Here is a 19121-nt window from a genome sequence, read left to right as displayed (position 1 = left end):
ATGCATGGAGGGGATTGTAATCATGGCAATGAAACAATATACGAGAGGATGAATGTAAAGCTGATGCTCTCCCATGTAAACTACCACTCAAGTCACAAGAAAAACGTAAAATAAGGAAATAAAAAATGGCGACATTTCCCTAAGGACGAAGTTGAGAAGGGATGGGAAGGTGAGGGGAAAGGAAGCTCAGGGAGGAAGTGGGAAAACTGTTTTTGCGCGGAGGGGATTTCATTGAGATGAAACAAAGTGTATGATTTGTTGAATGCAAAACTGATGATCTTGTCTGTAAATTTTCACTTAATTAGAAAAAAAAAGAGAGAGAGAGAGAGAGAGATGAATGGATAAGCAAAATGTGGTCCATACATACAATGAAATATTCCTAAGCCATAATGAGCAATGAAGTTCTGATATCTGCTACACCACGAATGAACCTTGAAAACATCATGCTGAATTAGTCACATAAACAAGGACAAATATTGTATCATTCTATGTATATGAACTATTAAAAACAGGAAAGCATAGAGTTTATTAGTATTGAACACAGATATGTAGGTGAGTAGGAAGAGGGGAACTCATTGCTTACGGATACAGAATTTCCCTTAAGGGTTGTGGAGACAGTTGCCACTGAACAATGTCAAGGCTTTGTACATTTCAGGATTACTGAAATGACAAATGTTTTGTTACATATATATTTACCACAATAATAAAAAAATAGTGAGAAACTATTGTGTTGGCTATATCTAATATACTTTGATTGTAATAAATACCACCAGCTAATTAGTAAATAAAGATTAATAACAACCTTATACCAAGCCTATTAAAAAATGGAATGACTTTTCCTTCCGACGCACGTTTTCAAGGATATTAGCTGTGCACACATTTAACATTAGTGGAGAGGACAGAAGAAGCTGAGCCATGGGGTCGCAATGGGAACTGAGGGCCTCCAAGTTTCTCAGGAACAGCCTGAAAGTGACCCAGTTCTTTCTGCACACTTTTCCTATGCACATTAGACACTCTGTGCTGTTGACATTGTTGTTAAGTGCTGTTGAGTGAACTCCAATTCATAGCAACTCTGTACAGGGTTTCCGAAGAGCAGCTGGTGAGTCTGAACCTCCGACCTTGTGGTTCATAGTCCAGTACTTATCCTACAGTGTCACACTAGGAGTCACTCTGTAGAGTATAATATCGCCTTTGTTTCCAAGTACTCCTGGCTGCTCCAGCTCTCAAGTTGTTGTTAAGTGCCATCAAGTTGTTTCTGACTCATGGTCTCCCTGTATAGGGTTTCTGAGGTGCAGCTGGTGGGTTTGAACCTCCAGTCTTGCAGTCAGCCATCTAGTGCTTATCCTACAGTGTCACACGAGGACTCCATGAATCATTTGAACTATTTCTCTCCAGGTTGGATGAAGAGACACAAGTATCTTTAGCACAAATTGGAGTTCTGTGGCCAAGGTGGTAGAAATGGTTTCCAATTGGCTGCTAACCCAAAGGTTGCTGGTTTGAGCCTATTCAGCAACTTCAAGGATGAAAGGCCTGGTTTATGCCACTCCTTGAAACTCCTATATAGGGTCACTATGAGTTGGAACTGACTCAATGGCACTTAACAACATCTGCTTCCATTAAGATTACAGCCAAGCAAACCTTATAGAGCAATTCTTCTGTATAACATATGGAGTCATCAGAAGCAGCCAGCAACAAAGAGATGGCTTAGTGGAACATCCCAGCTAAAACAAACAAAAACCTTTTCCATTCCCTATGAGGCCTGGTGTGACGCTGTAAGATAAGCACTGGATTACAAGGTTGGTTTGAACCTCAAGGTCAGTGATTCAAATCATCAGCTGTTCCTTGGAAACCTAATACAAGGACGCTCTGTGTCAGAATTGACTTGGCAGTACTTTAACAATAATATGAGGTAGGGTACAAGTTGTTCTTTTGGTATATTTTTAAGGCAGTGGTTGAGAGGGAGAGGTGGTGAACATTCTCTACTTTGACTACTGAAGTGTAAGTATTAATTTGTATTTTATTATGAAAAACTACATGATACTAAAATTTCCCCACGCCCATGGATTTGCCCACGCCCATATCTATATGTAATTTACATCTTTCAGATTGAAATGAGCGTATTTCCATATAGACTATTCTAGTTATTGTGTGTGACCCTGTATAGTGTTAACAAGGAGTGGCTGGTGGGTTTGAACTGCCAACTTTGCAGTTAGCCGTCCATTCCTTATCCTATAGTGTCATGCTGAATTCCAGCTAAAGGACAGGTTCATTTACGAGTTGTAAAATAATGTGCTGAAAGTAATAGAGAAACATGCTTCCACCGGTGAATCCAACTTGATTGATAACACAGTATTATATGACTCTCTTGCTACAAGCCCTTGTGAAATGATTCACACTTTTTTCCTTAACTGAAAGGTCAACATTTTTCATAAAAGAGTAAATCTTCAGTTGGTACAAAGGATTTTTTTTTTTTAATGTAAATGGTTCATTTTTTTCTTTTAGGACAACTCAGAAAAATAAACATTCTTGTTTTGGGGGATTAAGATGATATCTCACTGATAAATACATGTAGTTGTTGGTAAATTTTGGTGGTTGTTGTCAAGCGTCGTTGAGTTGGTTCAGACTCATAGCGACCCTGTATAAGGTTTCTGGGGAGCAGCTGGTGGGTTTGAACTGCCCACCTTGTGGTTAGCAGCCCAGTGCTTATCCTACAGTACCAAACACCAGGAATATTAGTTAGTAAGTAAAAGGAACATAATGAGTTTTTGTTGAATAAATTAAAAGATAATTTGTTTATAAACACTCAAGTTCCTTTGCCCATTCAGACATTTATCACAGGAAAGGTGGAAGGATAAATTAAGGAACAATTAACCAGGAGCTCTGGTGTGGTGCTGTAGGATAAGCTCTTGACCAGCTTGAATCACAAAGTCAGTGGTTCAGACTCACTAGCTGCTCCTTGGAAACGCTATACAGAGTTGCTGTGAGTGGGAACTGACTCCACAGCACTTAACAACAAGAAACAGTTGTTCAAATCCCCCTCCTTCTCTTCCTTTATTTCCTGTCAGAACAGCTAAACTACATTTCCCAGAATGCCCTGGCAGCTAATGCTAGATACTAGAATAGGAGGGGAACAGATATTCCCACCACAGTCTATAAAATCTCTTGCTGAAAGGTCTTCGTGTTGTTCCTCCTTTTCCTGGCTTCATGTAGAAAAACTGCTTGTAAACCACGTTCTCGTAGGAGGTGAAATCTAGATTTAAATATCACTGCTTATTATCTTATTGAGAACCACCTGCCAGTCAAGAATTTTTGTTTCATACTTTACATGAGTGGGCAATACACCTGAATTTTATATGTGTTGCTTTACATTGTTAGCTTTGCTTCAAACAGTTGCTTCTAAGCAACAACTAAACCAAAAGAGTCCTGGTGTGGCACTGTAAGATAATCACTGAACTGCTAATGCTAACCACAAGGTCAGTGGTTCAAACCCACCGGCCTCTCCTTGAAAACCTATACAGGGTTGCTATGAGTTGGAACTGACTCGACAGCACTGACAACAACAACAACAACATCAAGGGAAACAAGAGTTCATTCTGCACTGGAAGTTCTCAAGGTTGGGTAACATCTCTCAATGCAATAGTTAATGAAAGTCTTTTAGGTAACATCTTAAGAGTGCCTTCTCAGGCGAAGGGAAGTAAAAAACAGATGTTGAGGAAGACACCAAAAACATCAATGTTAATAAAGTGTAGTAAGGTGCCCTCTTCTTCCCAAGGTTAAGAAATGACAAAATATAAAGTATGAGAAAATTATTGGATTCAAGATAACATAGCAAAAAGTCTTTGTCCTTTCTTCTCAGAAATGATCCTACCAAAATAAGCATAAAGAGAAACAGAATGCAAATACTAGAAGATACCGTCAGTCTCAAGTCAAAGCTCTATGAGGAAAGGCTATCTCAAATACTGTGGGTATCAGAGAGGCATTTGCCAGGATGCTCAGTGAGACCAATGGCTGCATTTCTCAGGTGAAGTTTGAAAAGGTAAGTTCTTCAAAGTTCACTCGTGTGGGAAAAACATCCAGTACCCATTATTTGGAAAAACCAGAAATGGGTGGTATGTATTGGTGTAAGAAGCTATGCTGGGCCCTGCTGCTGCTGTTGTTGTTATTGTTAAGTGCTGTCAAGTCAGTTCACACCCCTAGCGAACCTGTGTAGGATTTCCAAGAAGTGGTTGGTGGGTTTGAACCACTAACCCAGTGCTTTTTCCACAGTTTGTCAAACCAGGACTCCACCCTCAAAAAAGGAGTAAAGGATGAAGAGTTTGCTCACAGGCAAGCTAAGAGACAGAGACTGAATTGTGAGCAGCTCTCCAGCTGATGCCTGCCTGCTCTTACCCGAACAATCCCAGCTACCTTGGACTCCTGTAATGGCACTACAGGTTAATGAGCTGGACCGCAAGGTCAATTTGAGCCACAAAGTCGGCAGATCAAACCCACCAGCCGCTCGTCAGAAACCCTATGCCAGGTTACTATGAGTCAGAACCAAATCAATGGCACATAGCAGCAACATCAACACCTTACACTAGTGCTCTGTTTTCTTCCTGGCACAAAGCTCATGCAAATAGTTGGCCTAAGAAGAATGGTGATGGTGGTGGGATAATAATAAAATGAACAGAGAAGAGGAAGAGAAGGAGGAGGCAAAGAGCAGAAACCCAAGAACAACAACAAACAACAGAGCTCCTATAAAAAGGCATCTCAAGGGTAACAGAGAAAAAGAAGAAAGAAACAAAACAAAACAAAGAACAGATGTTCTTGGTTTGATACCAACAAGTGGATGACAATGATGGCCAAACAGACTTCCGGGAACAGAACGAAATTCCTGAAGTTACCAAGAACAAGATCTCAGGGATAAACTAGCAGATCTCAGTAAAGATATGGAAAATAAAAGTAGAACAGATCATTTAGCTTATGATAGATCATTTTTTATATGGCATGAAAAATGCTTAATAACATATATAATAAGACAAATGTGTCTGATGTCCTTGGAACTATTTACCTTGTACGTAGAAAATAAACCTACTTTCCAAGGGCTGTGAACATTTACAAAAGTTGATTATATTGTAGATGACAAACAAATTTCACAATACATTCCAAATTATGAAAACATCATTTCATTACATTTCAATTAACCACAAATTAGTTATAAAACTAAAAAGCAGAGAAATCTACCATTGGAAAGTTATCAACAAATAAACAATCACCTCTCTCTGAAGCAAAACTCTTGGGTAAAATTACAGAATACTAAGAATGGAGTCCTGGCATGGTGCTGTAGGATAAACACTGAACTGCTAACCTAGAGACTGGATGTTCAAATCTACCAGCCGCTCCTTGGAAACCCCATACTTGGTCTACTATGCATTGGAATTTACTGGAAGGCACTTAACAATAACAACAACAATAACTGTGAGCATCCTATACATCAAAACCTATGAGATGTACAAAAAAGGTCAACTCTTAACCTTACATTTATTAAAATTAAGCAGACGAGTACAAAAAGAATGACTTGAACATCCAATGCAGGAAGTTAGCAAAAGAGTAAAATAAACTCAAGCAGAAAAAGGAATTGATTAAAAATAGAAATACAAATTCAGGTGTTACAAAACATCCCCAGGAAATTTTCAATAAAAAAGCCGAAAAAAATAACAATTATACAATTAGCTAATATCTGAGAAAGCAAAGGAAGGAAATTCACAAATGCATGAAATAAGAAACAGAAAGGGAGGGATAACCAGACACAAAGGAAATCAAAAGAATTGTAAGAAGCTTGCAAGACATAACAACATTACAGAAAAACAAAGGAAATTAACCCCAAGGCTCTTACAACAAGATATGTTTACCAAGGAGACAAATGTATACTTCTACAAAGCCAATATTTCATTCACAAGCACCTTGAGGCAGTGACTTGGAATTTGTAAAATGTGCTTATAAAACTGAAAATGTAACATACTCATTTAGCAAAGCATGGGTGGTCTGGTCCATTGGCACCAAGGCTATGCCCTTATTTTGAAATATAACCCAAGTTTCCAAATGTAATTTTTAAAAAAGACTCCATAGTTCCATTGAGATTTCTTGTTTGAATTACCCAATCTAAAATCTATAGTTAATTGCTGAGGCAACATTTCTCCTGTGTAGGTTACTTATTCTGATCCATGGCATCTGGGTTAAAATATTAAGTCAATAAAAATAATTTATAAATCATAATGACTAAAACATAGTTTCAGTCCAGTGAATTAACATTCAGTTCCCAATAGGCAAGAAATTCAATATGGTTATTTTCTCATTGCCTCTAGCACATTTTCATTCAATTTGAGCATATGGATATGCAAACAAGGTTCCCTTTATGGGAGAAATGTTCACATACTTCAGTCATTTCTCACATATTTAAGTCATTTCTCCCATTCACTTCTTCATAATTATAATAAGAATAAGAATACTCAAACTTCCATGAGTTAGCCATAATTTGCCACTTGATTATAGACTGAATATCCTTAGCTATAGAACGTATTATAACAAAAGCAATACCAAAGAAAGCATATAGTAAAATGGATGGGTATTTGGAGAAAATCCTCTCAATAATATTAGAAAAATAGCTTTTGGATAAATGACTTGAAATAAGCCCTTGATGAAGCTGTGTATGTACAACACAGTGAAACATATAAATGTGTAGTGTCCTGAACTCTATCAAGCTCCCTTTGAGAACTACCATGTGAGACCAAATGACAAGAAGAGGAAAAGTCCACCTGCTGACCAGGGTGCCTGCTGGTACGTTCCTATGAAGTTTATGCATGTGCACAAGCATGTACTAACGTGCACTCATAGAGTGAAGGAGACTCAGGGCATTTGATGCTAGAAAGGTCTGAACTGGTCCAACTTTTTCCTAGATTCCCTTCTCCATTCCCATCCATCTAAAAAAAGAATCACAATTTCAAGTGGTGATCTGTAGTCCCAGACCACAAACTACGGGTAGTAAAAACTCCAACTAAGTACCTCCTGGTCTTTAACATGCTGTTAATTCTAGTTACACTTCATTCCCAGATATTGTGCACAGCACTGGGGAAGGATGCAGGAAGGGTAGACAGATGCCTCTTAGAATTCTTTTGTGCCTCTGTGAACGGCCCTTTTTGAATTAATGAAAAAGACATCAAAGTCTCACAAGCTAGATGCCATTTTAGGCTTCAACTTCAAGGTTTCATGTTCCAAAGTAGATATTTTAATACAGCTCTTGCTGGGATAGAGTCCTGGTGTGGCGCTGTGGGTTAATGCACTGGACTGCAAAGTTGGTTTGAACCATAAGGTCAGTGGTTCAAGCTCACCAGCTGCTCCTTGGAAACCCTATATAGGGTCTCTATGAGTTGGAACCAACTTGATGTCACTTAACAACAACAATGACAAGTTGCTTGGACAAGATGAATATGGGGATATGCCAGTCTTGGTGCTATACCTATCTTTCCTCTAGCTCTATTTGCCTTTTCATTTTGTTTCAGCTTTAAAATCACGTATACTCATTGGATACCACGACTATTCTTATAGGAAACACAGTTCTGAGACTCAGATTGCAGTAAGTTTAAAGATAATTGGAACAATAGTTTCTCGAAATATCTTGGTCATAGATTTCCACACCTGGCTTTGGGGTTTTACAGCATGGGCTTGTATTCTGGAAAGGAACAGTCCAACTAACTATGAATTAAAGATTAATACCTTAATCCCAAGTGTGGAGCCACAGTGACCCTCATTTTGTCAACTTGTATTTAGAAATACAAGTAAAACGGATCCTCATAGTGGCATTTTAGGCAAAATTGCAGCCACAGGGAAATGCTTTTTTTCTTTATACAAAAATCCACAATATAGTAAAACTACAACGGTCTGAGAATCAGCAATTAAGTAAGATTCAAACACGGTAAGACCAGGAAGCGTAAGAAACTATAGAATTCTCTTCTCCTCTCCTCCTGCCCCATCAATTAGTATTAATCTCTAAAAGGAGCTCTGGTAGCGTAGTGGTTATGAGTCCGTCTGCTAATCTCAAGGTCAGCAGTGTGAAACTACCAGTTGTTCTGTGGGAGAAAGATGAGGTCTCAGAGACCCTATGCAGGGTCATTATGTGTCTGAACCAACTCCATGGTACACCAGCACCACCAACAAAAGCTTATAGCATTGCTAAAATATAAAATTTAGGAAATGTTCAATGATGACTAATTAGTATAGCAACAAGTTACCTGTCTGAAGAACTCTTCCAGAAGAGACATTGTCCAGCGGTGATGGAGGTCCCATGCTTTTGCTGGATGGCTAATATCTGCTGTGTGGAGCATCAGGGATAAGGCTTTGGGCTTTTCAATTCTATAAATCCAAATGAATCAACATGGGATGATCAAATTCATCAGAACATCAACAAGAGTTGAAATAACTCAGTAATTTTAAAGTCCTTTCTCATTGTCCCATCTCAAATCCCACTCCAACTGAATTGAAGGGAAGGCATTATTTTACCCTATGACTACTATAATAATTGTCAATGTGGTTTCTCATGTATACTGGACAACTCTAACTCAAAACCATTTCTGGAACGACTGTATTAATCAAAAGGACATAGAGAACACAAAAGTCAATGAATCCTTTTTATTTGTTTCTTTTGCACTGACTGGACTTTAGATCGTTTGGTTTCCCAATGGGAAGTATTTTAAATTTTAATTGGTTTAACTGGTATTAGCCCTGATGAAAGCATCCCTAAATCTGCCTGGTTTAGCTTCTGAACATCCCCACTTTATGAGACCACTCAATACTCTGATGTTGGAGAAAGTACTCTTCAAAGGTTCAAAGGCAAGTCCAAGTACCAGCTCAAACACCTGTCAACACACATGACTGTCAAAACCCAACTCACGCCTCTGGTTGCTGTAGAGCAGTTTTCATCGCTTTGATTTGCTGGAAATGACAGGACATATCTGTGGCCATCACCATTTCAATCACCAAGGTCCGGAACTCCCTTTCAGGGACACCCCAGGAAAAAATAAGGATGAATGTTAAAAAAAAAAAAAAAATCAATAAAGTATAAATTAGTTAACTTCTAATCAAAACTATCATATCTGCCATTTCTAATCTATTTTGAGCCTTGTAAGTGGACCTTTCATGAGGAATAAACCAAGGGTAAAGAATTAAGGAGGATCCCTTTATTAGAAACACTACATGTAGAATGAACTGATTATTTGGAAAATTAACTCAGTTGAAAAAATTTCTAATATAAGTGAAATGTATAAAGTATACCTTTCTCAACTGATACAAAGTTTTCAAAGATAATTAATTTGGAAATGGTCTTAAGAGACCAACTGATCATTTATATTATGCTTTGGTATAGGGTTTCTCCTGTTTTTAAAAATCACCTTTATTGAAACATAATTTATATAGAATAAACTGCTTCCATGTATATTGTACAATTCATGAGTTGTAGCAGTTGAATACACTTTTGAAAATATCACCACAGTTAAGATACAGAAGAACATTTCTATCACAATGATTATACAATTCATCCTTTCTTCTATCTGCAGGCCCAGACAACCATTGTCCTTTGTTTTTTATTCTAAAAGTCTGCATTTTCTAGAATCATACACACACACAAACACACAGAATAAAAAAAGTGTCAGGCTGCCTTCACTCGGTATGATTTTTAGATTCATTCATGATCTGTTCATCAATGGTTCATTTGAGTTTATTGTTGAGTGGTACTCTTTTGTCTGTTTATACCACAATTTATTGATACACTCACCTGCTGAGGGACATTGGATTATTAGATTCCAGTCTGAGGCTACTGTGAATAACGAGACTATACATGCTCACGTACAAGTCTTTTATGGTCATGTGTTTTTGTTTCTTTTGGGTGAAATGGCTGGTTTATAAAATGAGTGCTTACAAGAAACTGCCAAACATTTTGAAAATGATTGTGTTATTTTAAATTCCCACCAGCAGTCTATGAATTTCTGCTGTTCTAATTGTCCACTCTTGATATTGTCAGTATTTAATTTCAGTAATCTTTGCTGGAGAAGAAAGCCTCATCTTTCTTTCATGGAGAAGCTGGTGGGCTGGAACTGCTGAGCTTGTGGTTCATGGTCCAGTACAAAGACACATATTCCATTGTTATTGTTGCTGTTGTTAAGTGTCATTGAGTCAGGTCCCACTCATAGCCTCACAGCTACTGGTTCACCAGCTGCTCCTCAGAAATCCTATACAGGGTCGCTATGAGTCAGCAACAGTGGATGTATAGTGGTACCTCACTGTTATTTAAACTGCTTTTTCTTGATGACTAGGGGTGGCAGGCACCACGGTATCTACTTATAGTCCATGTTCATATCTTTCTTTGACGTCTGTATCAAACCTTTTTCATTTTAAAAAAACTGGGTATTCTACTCTGTCATATAGGGTAGCTATGAGGCAGAATTGACTCACAGACAATGGATTTGGTCTTGGGGTTTGGTTTATATAGAAAGTAACTGTATTAAAAAATTTGTAAACCGGGTATTATTTCTTCAAAATAGCATCATTTCTCTGTCTCAGTTTGTTTCCCTGACCTCCAGATTCTCCTCTTGTTTCAGCCTTACCTCCAGTCATCCTTTGAGAGGTTGACCAAAATATTCATCTCCTCATCCTCTTGCAGGAGACGGTAGGCAGCACTTAAATGGTGATTTTCCAGGACAGATCTATCGTTGTAAAGGATGGCTGGATCAGATCTGCACAGAAAGCCAAGAATCATTGTTTTGGATGTTCAACAACTGGGGTTTTCAAGTAACTTTCTCAGGCTGAAAGGCACTACATATGGAAATTATCTTTGTCCCATTCTATTTACATCAACCGAAACCCTGAAACTAACATACTTAGCACATTGATCAAGACATGTATGTAAGGCATTTTACTGTCAATATGTGGGTGCAAAATAGGTGATATTCAACCTGAAAACTGTTTTAGAACTGATTTCAATTGCTTGTACTAGTAGCAAAGGTGATTAAAAGAAAAAAGTGTGTGTATCATCAAACATCCTGATATGGTTTTGCAGTCTTTAACTTCTGATTTTTATCTTATTCAATAGATTCATTTGTTTATTTTAGTTGTACTTTTCTGAACACACACTGTCTGGTGGGTACAGATCTTAAACATTTGCCATGTAAAAACCAGACAATTAAGAACATAAGGATCTGATCAGACAATTGTCAGTCACTTTCTCAGAGACCACTGCGTAAGTAAATGTCACATAAGCACAGGGATGTATGTTATTTTAATATTCTAAATTTAATGAAATCTTTGATTATTAGAGTGTATTTGGGCTGTATACTATTTTAATATCATAAATATAATGAAATCTTAGATTGTTAGAGTGTATTCATTTCTCAACAAGGAAACTGAGTACCAGGTGTAAAGGGAATTCTTAGAGACGTACAGTGGGTAAGTATAAAGTCGTCTTCCAGTTAGGTTATTGCTCCCCAAGACAATTTCCATCTGTCACTGGCCAAATTCTGGGATGTATCTAGTTTACCTTTAAAGTGTTAGACATAACACTTTATCACTCAAAGAACAAAAGGGCATGGCTACAAACAGTTTTCTGAACAAGGATCACAGAAGCAAGATGTTTTGGATAAAGTCTTGTTAAAGAAGGACAATGTTCAAATTTCACTCAAGAACAAGTTTAACCAAACTCTACCTGAAATCATTCTATACCTAATGGACTCCTGGTGTGGTGCTGTAGAATCAGCACTGGACTGTGAAATACAAGGACGCCAATTCAAACACAAAAGTTGATCCTTGGAAGCCTTAAAAAGGATCACTACTGGTGGGAACTGACTCGATGGCACTTAACAACAACAACAACATGGATATAATAGAGTTCCAGGATGGTACAAACAGGAAACACACTCAGCTGCTAACCACAAGGTTGGAGGGCTCAAGTCTACTCAGAAGTGTATTGGGAAACAGACCTGGTGACTTAGTTCCAAAATAATCAGCCACCAAAAATATTATGGAGCATGGGGTTAGCATGAGTCCACTCTATAGCAACTGGTTTGGATATAAAACAAAACCTGAAAATCCAGAGGTAAAAGATCTGCTCTTACAACTGTTGAGTCCTTTGTAACACTAAACTATTTTCCAACTTCTGTAGTTAAGCCATTTTTCTCTGGATTCTGATTCCCTTATTAAAGGGAATCTGGTGAAAAACCATCTACAGCTGTTCCAACCCCTCATTTTCTTTTGTTGGGGCAATCGTTGTGGTTCTCCATCCTCACAGCACAAGTTCCCCTCACAGATACATGATAAACAGGCTCCTCACTCATGGAGTTACCTGCATTTAAAGACTCTGGAACAGAATCACAGAAGGCTGCTTCCAGCTCCTGGGACTATTCTACGTGAGGAGGTCAGAGGATGGAACGCGACTTAAGTCTTTTTGTTGCCTTCCATTCCATTGAGAGGTTTCTTTTGAGCAGGGATCAGATGATACCATCCTCTCTGTTGTACGCCATGACTAAGTGCTGGGTTCACTAAATAAATACATGTAGATTGATTTATTGAATGCAAATCTATCTGGAGTATGGCTCTGCTTCCACAAGTGAAAATCACAATCATTTAGTGTTAAACTTCTAATCTCTCCCTGCTACATTCTTTTCTTTTCCCTCACCATTTATCCTCAAATCTTAGCTTCTGTTGATGGCAAGGCCCAATCAAACCTACTGTCAGATTCTCTCCAGTTCCATACATGGTTATAGGAGAAGGGATGTTCTAAAACCAGGACATGGTAGGTCAGAAAGGTTTGCGTTCACTTTACAGTTCATTCAGGAGGATATAGAAGGTATCAATGTTGGAAGTGGCCTGTATGAAACAATCTAGTTCCCCAAACCCTGTGCCAGGCAGAGAAGTAAGCACTGAGCAAAAATGAGACCAAAGAGAGTGCTCTCACCAGAACCCCAGAGATCAAGAAGTAAGAAGACTTGGTGTTGAAGTCAACAGAATGATTTCAGTCCTCACTGATTTAATTTACATGGCATCTGGGCCTTTATGTAAAAGGTCCCATATTCTCTTAGAAACAAACTGAATATACATAACACATCAATAAATAAACAAGCAAATAGTGAGCAACAGAATAGAAGAGAAAAGGACACCCAAGTTAGGTTTTAATAAAATATGAGGATTCACAGCAAATGACTTTCATAAAGTAGAAAGTCTGAATTGAAACTTCCTAGTCAGAGCTCTTGTTTATAAAGTTCATTTAAAAAAAAAAAATTTGAAAAGTAAGTCAAAATATAGCAACTATGCAGAAGAAAGGTGACTAATACCGTTCTAACTGCTAGCACTCTATCCCTGCCCCCTCTTGCCTCTTCTGCAAAAACGTCAGTCACCTCACCGAGTTTGAATGTGGAAATTGTTGGTGGTTCCAGTATGTTCATAGTCATGGATGGCAGCTGAGAAGATGATAGCGAAGATCTCTAGCTCTGTCAGCCAGTTCTGAAAGGGAGATAACAGAGCAATCAGATCATCTGTCGCTTTTTCAGAAAGAGTTTTCAGTTTGCTGACAACACACCCACATTGCCGCCTTTCCGCCCTGCAGCTGGCAAGCTAGTGCCAAAGACAAGTTTTCTGACAGACAGAAATAACTTCCTTTTTCTGTGAAGAGGCTGGCGGACATGTTACTTGAAGCAGTATGCCAAGCAAGGTTCAAAGAGCTAACTGGTAGTTCTATGTTTTTGAAGAAAAAAAAAAAAAAAAAAAAAGATCCTCAGTGGATCCTCTCAGAACTTCCATATAAAGATCTTAGGTAGACAGAGAAGAAAAAAAGTTTTGTTTTTTTTTTAATTCAACATAACACTGAAAATCAAGCGTAACAAAAAACCTAGTGTCTTATTACGGGAGAACTATACACTAGGAAATGGGTGCAGGCAAATGGAGAAATTATATAGCCTTCCACCATGTCATTGAAGAGACCTGTCCCCATGCATATCACCAAAGTCTGGTGTAGTTTAATCATTTTCAAAGTGCCTTTTCTGAACCAGCAGCATTAACAATCACCTGGGAAATGCAATTTCTTTTTCTTTGTTGTATTTATTTTTATTGTGATGAAAATAAGAGGGGGATTCAAAAACTTTTATGGAGATTTTCCATTCTCTTTCTTAATTCTGGTTTTCCATGAACTTTTTGAACAAAAAGCATGAGTTACATCTTACAGCGTCACAAACACAGTTCCAATTGCTCAGAAGAGTCCTCTAACTTTGAAATTGTGGAGAGGGTACTTCTATTTTTCCTTTAGCTTCCTTCTCTCTTTCTGACTCCGTCTTTCTGCTTCTGTTTTTATCTCGCTTTAAAATCTCCTTATATAAAAAGCCTCAATGGAACATTTCTACTTTAATGTTTGTAGGGGTTCTGTTTGTTTTTAACTTTTTAGTGTGATTTGGGTGAAAGTTTGCAGAGCCAATTTGTTATTCGTTTTTCCATTTAACAATTTATACAGCTTTTGCAATCCCACAATGCAACAGCATTCTTTCTACTTCCTCCCTATTTGTCCTTCATTCCTAATCCCTTCCTGCCTCTGAACTTTATCCCTGGACAAATGCTGCCCTTTTGATCTCATTGGTGGACTGTCCTAAGGCGTGTACTTTCCCCAAGTTATTGTTCATCCTATAGGCCTGTCTATTGTTTGGCTGAAGCTGAGCCACACGGGTGAGTTCAGTTCCAGGGCTGAAGCGTGTCTGAGTGTCATATTCTTGGAGGGTCCACTAGTCTATTTTAGACCAGTAATCCTGGTCTTTTTTGTACTTTTGAGTTCAGGTCCACATTTCTTCCCTACTCTATCCAGCACCTCCTATTGTGATCCCTTTCAGATCAACTGGCAAGAACCATCTAGTTCTTCCGGCCTGAAGGGTCATGGAGACTGGGATTCATGTTGTCCATTAGTCCTTTGGACTAATTGTTTCCACACATCTTTGATTGTCTTCAATCTTCTTTGATCGGATGGGAGAGACCAATAGTTGAACCTTAGATGGCCATTTTTAAGACCCCAGTTTCTACTCATCAAAATAGGATGTAGAAAGTTGTCTTTGTGTGCTAGATTATGTTAACCGACTCTTGCCTTAGTTCTCTAGCTGAAATATCACAAGGGGATGGCTTTCACAAACAGAAATTTATTCTGTCACAGTTTAGGAGGCTAGCAGTCTGAATTCAGGGTGCCAGCAGATTTAAAACCCCAAAAACTCTACACAGGGTCATTCTGAGTCGAAACCGACTCAGTAGCACTTAACAACAACCCTTTAGTTAGTAATTTACTGCCCCTTCCACTTTCACCTCTGTTAACCGTCCAAGTATATTTCTTACTGTGAGTAAACCTTTTCTTGACTTTGTAAGACAAGGTTCTCATACAATATTTATCTTTTTGTGATTGGTTAAATTAATTTAGGCATCCTGGTCTAGCGCTGTAGGATAAGCACTAAATTGCTACCTACAAGGTCTGCAATTCAAACCCACCCAGCTGCTCCTTAGAAACTTTATACTGGGTGACTTTGAGTCAAAACAAACTAGACAGCAGTAACAACAGTTTAACATACTGTCCTATAGGTTCGCCCATGCTGTGAAGTGTTTTTCAAATTCATCGCTATTCTTTAACGTTTCATAGGATTCCATTGTATATATGTAGCATAGTTTCTTTATCTATTCATTGACTGATGGGAACATAGGTTTTATGCATCTTTTTGATAGTGTAACTAACGCTGTGATGAACATGGACGTGTATACACCTGTTCATATCACAGCTGTCCTTCCTCTATCTACCTAGTAGTGGGATTGCTGCATCGTATGGCATTCCTATTTCCAACTCTTTAAGGAAGTGCTACTGTTTCCTACAGTGGTTCTACCACTTTGCATAATGGTTTCAGTCTCTCCATACTCTCACCAGCATTTGCTATTAGTGCTGGGGAAGCTAATATCTCCTTGCTGCTTTGATTTACATCAGTCCTGGTGTGGTGCTGTAGGATAAGCACTCGACCACAAGATTGGTTTGAAATGTAAGGTTGGTGGTTCAAACTCACCAGTCATCTTCAGAAACCCTATACTGGGTCGCTAAGAGTCAGAACTGATTTGATGGCACTAACAACAATTATTAATCATAGGAGTTCTGGTGTGGTGATGTTAAAATAAGCACTGGACTACTAACTACAAATTTGGTGGTTCAAACCCACCAGCTGCTCCTTGGAAACCCTATACAGGGTTGTTATGAGTTGGGTGGGACTGACTTGACGGCACCTAACAACAAGAACTGATTGAAGTTGTCAAAGGCTTCATTTTGCTCAACTCAGCCATGAATGTTCACAGAAGCAGCCGTCAAGAAATCAAATGACATATTGAATTTGGCAAATCTGCTGCACAAGACCTCTTTAAAGGAAAAGCAAAGATGTCAGTTTGAGAACTAAAGTGCACCTGATCCAAGCCATAGTATTTTCAATAACTTCATATGTGTGCGAAATTTGGACAGTGAATAAGGAAGACTGTAGAAGAGTTGATGAATTTGAGCTATGGTATTGGGGGAAAATATTTAAAAGTACCATGGACTGCAAAATGAACAACCAATCTGTTTTGGAAGAAGTATAATTAAAATGCTGCCTGAAAGCCAGGATGGCCAAACTACATCTCTCATACTTCAGACATGTTGTCAGGAGGGACTAGTCCCTGGAGAAAGACATCAAGTTTCGTAAAATGGAGGGTCGGAGAAAAAGAGGAAGATACCCAACAAGATGGATTTGCACAGTGGCAACGATTGTGAGGTTGGCCCAGTACGAGGCAGTATTTCATTCTGTTGTGCACAGGCAGTATTTCATTCTCTTTGAGTCGTTAATGACTCAATGGCACCTAACAACAACAACAAGAGTGGCTAATGATAGCAAACATTTCTTCATGTGTTTATTGGCTACCTGAATGCCTTCTTTAGTGAAATGTCTGTATGAATTCTGCCCATTTTTAAATTGGATTTTTTGGGTCTTTTTGCTGTTGAGGTATTGAAGCTTTCTATAAAATGTAGAGATTTGTTCCTTGTCTGATATTTCATTGCCAAATATTTTTCCCAGTCTATGATATGTTGTTAGGTGCTATTGAGTTGGTTTCAACTTACAGATTACAGTCGATAAGTTCTCTTTTTATTATTTTGGTGATGTCTTTAGATGGGCATAAATGTTTAACTTTTAAGAGGTCCTTGTTGTCTAGTTTTCCTTCTATGTTTGTTAGATAGTACATTCATGCTATGTTTTGGGGCCCTAAACTTACTCCAATTATTTTTTTGATGATCTTTATAGTTTTAAGTTTTACATTTAAGTCTTTTATCCATCTTGAGTTCAGTTTTGTATATGATGAGAGTTATGGATCCTGTTTCATTTTTCTGCAAATGGATATCCAGTTTTGCTAGCACTATTTGTTAAATAGTGGTCTCTCTTCCCCATTTAATAGGTTTTGGTATTTTGTCAGTAATACCAAATAATATTTGGTATTACTTTTGGGTTCTCAATTTGGTTCCATTGGTCTATGTGTCCGCACCAGACCATTTTGACTACCCTGGTTATATACCAGCTTTTGAGATCGGGGTGTAAGTTTTCCTATTTTGTTCTTGTTTTTTAGTAGTGCTTTGCTTATCCAAGATCTTTCTCCTTTGCATATAAAGTTGGTGATAGTCTATCTCTCTATTTAAAGAATGGTGATGGAGTCTAAATCATGATGGAAAAAATGCAATTCTTGGGCTCCCAATCCTTATTTAAAAAGTTAAAATCCTTACTAAAATCTCTGACAAAAGAAAAAACAAAAACATCACACTCTAGGTAGATTCTGATGCCTGCTAGAGTTTGAGAACCACTGCTATACTGGAAACTCACTTAAGTGATAACCATTTAACGTATTCTCTGGGCTCACTGACGTTTCCATCTCTCAATAAGCCACACTGTCCCAAACCCACGAATCAGCAGTCCCGACTGTAGAATCCCCTTTGGAATTCTATTATCATTTTTATTTCTACTTGAGGTGATTCTTAGATTCAGTGTGGTTTATTCCAAATCCTGCATTGACAAGTCATGCTTATTATAATAATTATAATTAAATATGATGTAAACCAATAAAACGGAGTCCTGGTATGGCGCTGTGGATTAATGCGCCAGACTGCAAAGCCGTCTGAACTGCAAGGTTGGCAGTTCAAGCTCACCAGCTCCTTGGAAACCCTATACAGGCTCGCTATGGGTAGGAACTGACTCGATGACACTTAACAACAACAACAAAACCAATAAAATATGAGCACAAAATAGAGCTGTTGTTTCTAAATAATGTAAGGCCATTGCTTTGGACAGTCACTAAAAGAATTTCTACCCAAATATGTGTGACCACTGTAAAATAGCAGAAAAAAAATTATAAAAATTTAGAGATTCTGCACTCAGCTTGTTTTACTCTAAAGAAATGAAGCCTGAAGTCTTAGCTGGGGTGGGGATAATGCAAGACAAAAGGAGTATCCAAATCAACAGAATTCAGAAAAGAAGCCTAAAAGTATGAGTTAAAGAGTAGTGAATAAAACATATTTATATGGTTTAAGTTCATACAAAATAGCTAAAAATGAACAGTTGTCTTTCTGATTCTCTACTTTTACTATTTTTTTCCATTAATTACTAATTTTGATCCTATCCAAAATCTTCCTGAGAATGAATGCCTTCTTAGAAGGTGACTAAGGAGTAAATAAACCACATACAGCCTATGAAAAAAGACTTTATAGTAGGGAAAGAATGAGCATAGAAATACTCTATGTGCATATTGAGCACAATGGTTCTGTATGATAAGCTCTGAACTGCAAACCACAAGGTCCAAGGTTCAAGCCCACCATCCACTCCAAGGGAGAAAGATAAAGCTTTCTGCTCCAGTGAAGATTTGAAGCCTTGGAAACCCTATACAGGATCTCTATGAGTCAGAATCAATTGGATGGCACTTAATAGCAACAAACAACATATATACATATATACTCTGGTAGCGTAGTGGTTACGAATCGGGCTGCGAACCTTAAGGTCAGCGGTTCGAAACTACCAGCTGCTCCGCGGGAG

At 38.2% G+C, this 19121-nt stretch overlaps 1 protein-coding gene across 3 annotated transcripts in view; it reads right to left on the bottom strand.

The window, feature by feature from the left end:
- PDE1C (phosphodiesterase 1C, calmodulin-dependent 70kDa) overlaps positions 1-19121 on the bottom strand; it is a 646978-nt gene that overhangs the window by 106453 nt on the left and 521404 nt on the right. For all 3 annotated transcript variants that reach the window (XM_006832152.1, XM_006832153.1, XM_006832154.1), the window contains 4 exons: positions 13421-13521; positions 10635-10763; positions 8927-9028; positions 8268-8388 (listed from right to left, as the gene is read on the bottom strand). In XM_006832152.1, the coding sequence (XP_006832215.1) occupies positions 8268-8388; positions 8927-9028; positions 10635-10763; positions 13421-13521 (453 nt within the window). The remainder of the gene's footprint in view (positions 1-8267; positions 8389-8926; positions 9029-10634; positions 10764-13420; positions 13522-19121) is intronic.

This window comes from Chrysochloris asiatica, unplaced genomic scaffold, assembly GCF_000296735.1.
Source record: "Chrysochloris asiatica unplaced genomic scaffold, ChrAsi1.0 scaffold00006, whole genome shotgun sequence".
NCBI lineage: Eukaryota > Metazoa > Chordata > Mammalia > Afrosoricida > Chrysochloridae > Chrysochloris > Chrysochloris asiatica.
This window is presented reverse-complemented; position numbering and strand designations above follow the sequence as displayed.